Raw genomic sequence first — 8,210 nt, 5'->3', positions numbered from 1 at the left:
GGGAACCAAGGCTGCCCGGGGTGGGGGAGGGGGGTGTGGCCCCTGACCTTCAGTCTCTCTTGGGGAGGGGGGGCAGTTTCCTCCCTAGTGACGTGAGCACCGCTTGGGCCGGGAGCATGGAGATTGAGGGGTTGGAAAAGTGACCTCTGGGGGCCCTTCCCAGCCTGACAGCCCCTCGGGGCTCCCCCTCCCCCACCCAAACCGAGGACCCTTGTCCCTGAGATGAGCGATTTGCTCTTGACCCCTTGGCCCGCCCCTTGGACTCCCCATGGGTCAGAGGTCCTCCCAACCACAAGCTGGGGGCGGGGGGACAGGACCCCTCTGGCTCCGGCAGCTCGGAGGTTCTCCTCACACGTGGGCTCAGATTTAGAAGTGGGGGGTCTGGGGGCTCATCTGAGGACCAGGAAGGGCCCAAAGGCAGCGGGCAGAGGCAGGGGCGGCCCCCGGCCCTCCTGGCCCCAGAGGTGAGCAGAGCGGCCACGAAGGCCCCTGCAGGGCTCGGCCCAGCTGGAAACTGGGGGAAGTGCCCCCCACCCCCCCCCCAGCCCGGGTCCCTCCGTCTGAGGCTGAGGAGTCCGGGGCTGCCGGCGGCCCCTGGTCACTGACGAGTGATGGATGCCAACAGCTGTGGGCTCTTCACAGCTCGCCCTCTTCTAGGAAGGCCTGCCAGGGAGGGGCCCGGGGGGAGGGGCAGCATGGGGGGAACAGCCCGGGGGGAGGGCAGTGGGGGGGCAGCATGGGGGGAGGGACAGCGTGGGGGGAACAGCCTGGGGGGAGGGCAGTGGGGGGGCAGCATGGGGGGAACAGCCCGGGGGGAGGGGCAGTGGGGGGGCAGCGTGGGGGGAACAGCCCGGGGGGAGGGGCAGCATGGGGGGAACAGCCCGGGGGGAGGCCAGTGGGGGGGGCAGCGTGGAGGGAGGGGCAGCGTGGGGGGAACAGCCCGGGGGGAGGGGCAGTGCGGGGGGGCAGTGAAGAAGCTGCAGTTGGGGCTCCCAAGGAAGAAGGAAGGAAGCTGCGTTTCATGTCTGAGGCCGAACGGAGCCTTTCCCTTGGAGGCAGATGCCTCTGAGAGCGTGATAGGGTCAGAGGAGGAGGAAGGGAGGGAGAGAGGGAGGAAGAAGGGAAGGAAGAAAAGCACAACAATGACGGGGGGAGTCGTGCCTCCCACCGGTTAACACCTGGGGGCGCCGCTCTGAGGGAGCCCCCGTTAACAAGCCGCCGGCTCGAGCTCTCCCAGGGCCCTCCCGCTGCCTCCGTTGGAGAACTTCCTGCACCAGACGCCGTCTCCCAGGATTTGTCAGTGGCGACCGAACTGATTTTGGAAAAAAGCGAGCATCCGATTGTCCTCCGGGGGCTTTATTGTTGGACTTGGGGCTCGGGTGGGAGCGCGCCCAGGAGGGGGCAGCGGCCGGGGGGTCCTTTCCCTGCTGGGCGGCCCCTCCTCAGGGGAAAGGGCAGCGAGCCCCTCCCCGAGGCTGTGCCCGGAGCAGGCCCCAGAGCTGCCCACAGAGCCCGCGCCCGGATCGCTGTTTCTCCCCCATTTCCGTGCTCCTGAGCAGGTGCTGGGCCCGCGCCTCCCTCCCTCCCGATGCCCCATTTCCCATCCCAGCCGTCTGGGAGCTGCCCGAAGGGAGCACCAAGAGGTTTTTCTTGGTCCTGGTTTGCTCTGGAGACTCCCAGGGGATCATCGGCCGGAGCTGGTCCGGTCAGCGAAGGCCAGGTCGGGCCGACTCCTCGGGCCCGGGGCCACTGAGGGCCGGGCCAGCCCTGTCCGGGGGCCTCGGGAGCCCCGGGAAAGCCTGGTCAGCGGCCCGTGGGCACGTCCCTGGGGCAGCCCCGGCCCTCGAGAACAGGGCCTGGGAGCCCAGAATGAGGGGAGGCTCCTCCTGCAGCCATGATTGCAGGAGGGGTGAGGGGCTCATGGGACCGGGGCCAGGACAGGGAGCACGGGGAAGGGCTTCCCATCCCCCTCAGGCCTGGACTCCCGGGCTCCCGTGGACTGTCTCAGGGTCAGCTCCTGGAGGAGGCCCCCAGAGAGCCCGAGGTTTGGGGGGCAGACGACCAAAAGCCGCCAAGGGACAAACAGCAATCTCTGCCGTGTTGACTAGTCCCGGCCGGTGCTTGGGGGAGGAGCCCTGCTTTGTCCGGTACCCTGAGGAGGCTGGAAGGCTTGGACTTGGTGGCTGCTGGACCCTTTCTTCTCGTGAGCTGGCCTCTGGCTGGGGTCCCTGGGGGTCTGCAGCTGTGACAGAGGCGGGGCCTTGTCTGGGCTTTGCTGGGGGATGAAAGGGGCACTGGGGGGGTGGCCGGGCCCAGACAAGCGGGAGCCCCGGAAGGTCCTCGGTCACTTGTCCGCGAACCGCAGGACGAGGTCCACGGCTTCGGCCAGGTCATTCACGTAGCCGTCCGCCTGCACCTCGGGGTGGTGCTCGTCGCCGGGCCTGGGGGGGAGAAAGGATGGGAAGCACGTCAGCACGGAGGCAGGGGGATGCCGGAGAAGGCCTTGTCCAGAGAGGGGTGTCCCCCCTTCTGCAGCAGGCCTGAGGCCGGGCTTCCCAAGTACCCACGGCTGAGGCCCTCGGCCTCCAAAATGGTCCCAAGAACATCGTCCGGCGCTGGCGGGCCTTCCCGGGGCTGCTGGGAGGGAGGGGAAAGCGGGGGGGCGAGGGAGAGACGGACAAATCCCAAACTTCCATTCCATGCCCAAGGACCGTGGTCTCTGCCCTCCCCAGCCTCGGGTCCCCCATCTGTAAAAGAGCCAACAATCCCCGTAGGAAGCGGAGGGCAGAAGGATGTGAGGGCACCCGGGAGCTCCGGCTCTGGGGGCCAGGGAGCCCAAGTGCCGCTCGTCTCGTCATCCCGGCGCCGCTGCCCTGGCTTGTTTCACCAGGGAACGTTCGGGGCCACAATAGCTCACAAATAATTCGCGTTTCCTTCACTTAAATAAATGCATTTTTTCTGTGTGTGTTTCCTGCACTCGGACCCTGCGCTCCCCTGCGATGGCTGCAACAGCTGCCGATTCCCCCGCTTCAGATCCGGATAACTGACCCGAGCAGCCGACGCTGTCTTAGACCAAAAACAGCAGAAACCCAAGCCGGGGGGTCCCCAGGCCCGGAGGGCTCTCACTGCCAAGATCACAAAGAAACACATCCCGACGGTGGCAGACCGAGCTGCCTCCGACCAGGGAGGGCCCAGGGAAAGTCTCCCATGGGGGCCTGGAGAAAGGCTCTCCCTTCCCTTCTCGCCCAGACAAAGGGCCCTCCCAGTGCTGAGTGACTGATGGCCCCTGAGGTCAAGCCCAACTACAGCGCCCACGTCTGCCCGGCACAAGCCGGATTCCAAGCCCGGTGCTCCCGGGCACACCTTAGGCGCTGCCCGTCAGTCTCGGGGAGGACCCGGAGCCCGCCAGACGTGTGTTCTCCTGCCGACATTTATTCTCCTGCCGTCAGCGCATCCTATTTGTCCCGTCACCAGCTCAAACGCCTGTGACTCAACAGTATCATTTAAGAAAACTTCTCTTTTTGTCCACTTGAGTGTGAGGGGCTGATGAGAGGGGACCCGCCCTTCGTTGGTCTCGCAGTCTCGCCCGGGCCCGCGGCTTCCGTTTGCAAAGCGTCCGGAGTGGACGAGACCAGCGTCACCGTCTCTATGGAGACTCAGCAAGGAGCCGGAGTCACACGGCCGACTAAGGGGCCGAAGCGCCGGCGTCGGGACTGGGACGGCCACCGCTTGAGACCGGGTCTAGCTCTCTTGGTGATTCCGAGAGGGAACAGCAGAAAGATGCTGCAGCTTCTGCACCGGTAGCCAGGGATCTGCTCCCAGCTCTTTCTAGCACTGGGGAGAGGGACGAGTGGCCCCCGATGGCCAAAGGCGCCAAGGTTAAGGTTAGAATTCCTCATGGAATCAAGTTCTTGCTCTAAGAAGAGTCTCATCAACGGAACCCCAGTATTTGGACCCAACAGGATACAACAAGTCACGACTCAGTCAGACGTGAGCAATTACGAAGCCCTTGCTCTGGGCCAGGCACTACTGCGGAGGGTACAAAGAGAGGTTCCCCCCATTATCCTTCATGGAGGTTAGGAGCAAAAGAAGGGGATGAGAAGTGAGAAGGCAGACACCCCCAAGCTACCCCCAGAGTCATCTCTGGCCCTGCAGGAGCCGAGAGGACCCGAAGTGTGAGATCTGAGCAGAAAACGGTGAAAAGAAAAAGCTTGCCAGGGCTGCGGAGATGCAGCAGTGGGGAGCGTGTGGGGCCGAGCCAGGTCAAATAGCCACCAACTTCGTCCGGAGAGAGACCTAAGGGCGCGGTGGGGAAGGAGGGAGACACTCGGGGCCCCCGGGCTGGGCCGCAGCAGCCACCAGAACCGCTTGGGATTGGTCGGAGCGATGGGGAGAATCAGAAACAGTGGAACTTAACAGCCCAGGGATCAATAAGCTGGAAAACAGAAAGTGCATTGGGAAGAGCTCCGGGTTTGACGAGAGAAACTGGGAAAACCAGAAAGGAGCCTGGCAGAAATGGGCCTGTTACACTGTAACAGGCGTTTGCCGGGTCCAGAGCACTGCTGGGCTGCAGGGGGGATCGGGCCCGGCCCTCGCGGAGCTGCACAGTGATGGGGAGAAGGGGCAGAGGCCCCGATGTGTGCGGCCTGTCAGTCACGCGGTGCTGTCCGTGGTGCTGGGGCCGCCAGGAGGGGCTCAGGCTGTTTGCAAGGAAGTCCCACTCCCAGTTTCCATCGGGAGGGTGGGGAGAGAGAGGGGAGGGCGGAAAGAACTAGAAGCAGCCGTGGCTTTGGAGTCCGGAGGTCAGGGGTCAGATCCCGGCCCTGCCACTTGTCAGTGGTGTGAGGGACGTCAGGTTCTCTTGGCAAATGCGGGGCTCTTTGGGGGGCTTCCAGCTCACCAAGCGTCACGTCAGGGAGTCAGAAGTGAGGAGGAGAGCACGGGGCAGAGCTTCGTCTCGGGCTTCAGGAAGCCAGCAAGGCTGGGAAAGGGAGGGAGGGCGACAGAGATGGGGGCCCTCTCTCCAAAGCAGGGGCAGCCCAAGCACTGACGGTGCCGAATGCGTCTCCCCGACTAGACAGGAAGCGCTTTGAGGGCCAAAGGCTCGGGGCAGGAGCTTCTCGGGGTTCGGGCTCCCGCACAAGGTGTCTGCAAGCAGCCGACGGCCCCCCAGCGCGTCGGACCTGGGGCCAACGTGTCGGACCTGGGGCCAACATGTCGGATCTGGGGCCAACGTGTCAGATCTGGGACCAGCGCGTCAGACCTGGGACCAACATGTCGGATCTGGGGCCACCGTGTCGGACCTGGGGCCACCGTGTCGGACCTGGGGCCAACGTGTCGGACCTGGGGCCAATGTGTCGGATCTGGGGCCAACGTGTCGGATCTGGGGCCAACGCGTCGGATCTGGGACCAGCGCGTCGGATCTGGGACCAGCGCGTCAGATCGGTGGCAAGTGCGTGGCCGCGGAACAAGCAGAACCGGGCCCGGGCACCTCTGTGCCCCTCGGAGATCGGCGGCGACCTCGGCTGACCGCTGCCGCCATTGCCTCCTGTCCCCTGCTCCCGGCCCTCTCCTCCCAGGGATATCTGGAGGCCAGATCGAGAGCAGCTGACGGCTTCATGGATGAGATGTAAAAGGATTAGTGCACAGCGGGGGAGGGGGTGAAACCGGGACAGCGGGCAGGGAGTGCCCTGGCCACGGGCCGGCGGGGATGGGTTATCAGGCTCCATCTGAATGGGCTCAGCGGCGAGGGGCCGAGCAGATGGTCCGTCTCCGGCCAGCCCTGATCAGCATCCCGGGCGAAGCCGCGGCCCACGGGGTCTCCTCCCGCGAAGGCAGATTGGGCCGGGAGAACAGGCGGTGGCAGACTTTGGGGTAGGAGACTGCCTCATTCCTCCCTCGCCCCCCCCTCGGGCTGGCCTCCCGGGCTGGGCTCCCCCTCCCCGGTGTCCCTCCCGAGCTCTGGGCCCTGTCCCAGGATGTCCCGAGCTCCCGCCGAGGAGGGGCTGCTCTGCCTGCACTGACTCAGTCGGAGCTGGAGGGCTGAGCTCATGGGGTCCTTCGGGACCCCCGCCGCCCGGCAGCTCGTCGGCGGCTCTGTCTCCTTTTCTCACTGAAACCAGAGCCGCCTTCACCTCAGCCGCAGGCCAGAGGCAGAGCCCGTCAACTTATGGAACAGCTGTAGAGGAACTTCTTGACCAATCACTTCTTCTTTTCCTGAGAAGGGGATGGGGAGGCAGGACGCTGCCCCCGAGTCAGAAGAGCTGAGTACAAATCTCACCCCAGATGCCGACTCACCCGGGGGATAATCAAGGGGGGGGGTGCTCTCCATCCTCTCTTCCCTGGCTTCCCCAGGCCCAGGAGCTCGGCCTGATCACAAGCGGCAACCCCAGTATCTGGGCTCAGAATCAGGGAGCAGCCGGGCCCCCTTCCTCTGGGAGGAGGCCAGGCCTTTCCCCTTGCAGCGCTGAAAGCTTGGTGGGGGGGGGGGTCCTTGAGAGGGCCGGACAACTCCCCTTTGTGAGCCACGTGGCGGGGGGGCAGGGAGCTCCCATCTCTGGCACGGGGGGGGGGGGGGGGCCGGAGCCCTGATCCAGGCGTCCCCTCGCTTCGTGAAATGATGCCTGGAATTAATCGCCTCATTATATTCTGACAACAAACGGCGCTGTGTCAGCCCGGCCTCCTCAGCCTTCAGGGCCACTTTTGTTAGGAATCCTGGCGAGAGGAGGCCGTGGTCCTCCCCAAGGGGAGGCCGGCGGGAAGCTGTCCCCGAGGCCAGGCTGCCCGATTCTCGCTCACCCTCCTCCTCGGGCTTCCCCCTCTCCCCCCCTGCTCCCCGCGCCCCCTCCCACTATGGTGAGCTTTTTCTTCAATAGAATAATATAAAGGTTCTCTGGGAGAGGTGCAGGTTTCTCGGGGAGGTTTTCTGGAGGAGCCTTAGTGTCAGTTCAGATCAATAATTGCCCCAAATGCAGCAGCTGCAAGTAAAAATGCAAACGTTTGTTTCTCCTTCCAAGTCTCGTCTCTTCCCTTGGGCCCGGAGAGCTGGATTCTTACAGGCCTCTCTCTGCTCGTTTCCAAGAGCTCTCTCTGAATGTCGCCAAACCCAAAGGTCTGGTCCTTCAGCCTCTGCCTCTGCTTTCTTCAGCCTCCAGCCAGCTCCACTCTTCAGGTCATTCCACTGAAATCTGTCCCAGAGCCTCTGTCTGTTTCTTTTATACAAGAGAGAGGAATCGTGGGATAGGAGAGAGAGGGATTATGGGTTTTCTCCCAGAGTGCTCTCTGGCCTAAGGGAGGTGGGAACTCACAAAGTTACACAGCTAACTTTGTGACCTCCCAAACTTGTGAACTCCAATGAGTAAAGGTGTGAACACAAGCATTGTACTAATTAGTTCTGCTTAGTACCTTGTTTCAGGTTCTGGCCCAAAACATCTTCTTGTAAGAGCAGATCAATAATCCATCAGCTCTGATGAGTCAGCAGTTTGTAAAGATTCCAACATCCCACCTTTGGCGGCTTCTTCCAAATGGCCAGTTTGTGGGGGGAGGAATCGGGGCTCGGGCACCAGGAGGAGGAAAGGCCCTTTTCGGGAGGACGGCGGAGGCTGGGAAGGTCTCTCCTGCCACGAATGGTGGCGGCCTCTCTGCAGGGGCTTATGGGTGTAGGGACACCCCCTCCCTGCCCCCGTGCTGACAGCCGTTCTCTGTCTCCCGGAGGGGCTGCAGACTCACTCGGGACTTTCCCCCTGGGCGGGATGTGGGGGCCCCCAGAATGCAAGTGCAGAAGGACTGCTCCAGAGTCATGGCCGGTGGGGGGGGGGGGATTGGTCCTCCCTGGAAGAGAGCGGCGGGAAAACCCACATGGCGGACCCTGAGGGGGCCGCAGCCGCCTCCTTGGGAAGCCAGAAAGCACCAGGCGAGCTTGGAACCGGGAGACTCCGGACTCGCGGCAAACACACTCGGTGCTGGGGGAGCGCGGCCGGAGCGACCTCGCTGGGACCCCGGAGCTCGTCAGCCCCAGGTCCTCGCCCACCTCGGGCCGGAAGCCTCGGCTAATCCGCTCCAGCTGCTCTGAGTCCGCCCAGACCTGGAGGATACGGCACAGATGGAGGTGGGGGGTGGGGCTGTATGTCAGCCAGAGGGAGGACTGCGGGGGAGCACGTTTGGTCCACAGCACCTGGAAGCGGGAGGGGGTGGGGATGAGCAGCAGGACC

The 8,210-nt window shown here is 64.0% G+C and overlaps 1 protein-coding gene across 4 annotated transcripts in view; it reads right to left on the bottom strand.

The window, feature by feature from the left end:
* Positions 1 to 1,340: 1,340 nt before the first annotated feature.
* LHPP (phospholysine phosphohistidine inorganic pyrophosphate phosphatase) overlaps positions 1,341 to 8,210 on the bottom strand; it is a 136,591-nt gene continuing 129,721 nt past the window's right edge. For all 4 annotated transcript variants that reach the window (XM_051982680.1, XM_051982683.1, XM_051982678.1 and 1 more), the window contains one exon: positions 1,341 to 2,441. In XM_051982680.1, the coding sequence (XP_051838640.1) occupies positions 2,345 to 2,441 (97 nt within the window). In that variant the 3' untranslated portion in view covers positions 1,341 to 2,344. The remainder of the gene's footprint in view (positions 2,442 to 8,210) is intronic.

Source organism: Antechinus flavipes, chromosome 2, assembly GCF_016432865.1.
Source record: "Antechinus flavipes isolate AdamAnt ecotype Samford, QLD, Australia chromosome 2, AdamAnt_v2, whole genome shotgun sequence".
Taxonomy (NCBI): Eukaryota; Metazoa; Chordata; class Mammalia; order Dasyuromorphia; family Dasyuridae; genus Antechinus; species Antechinus flavipes.
This window is presented reverse-complemented; position numbering and strand designations above follow the sequence as displayed.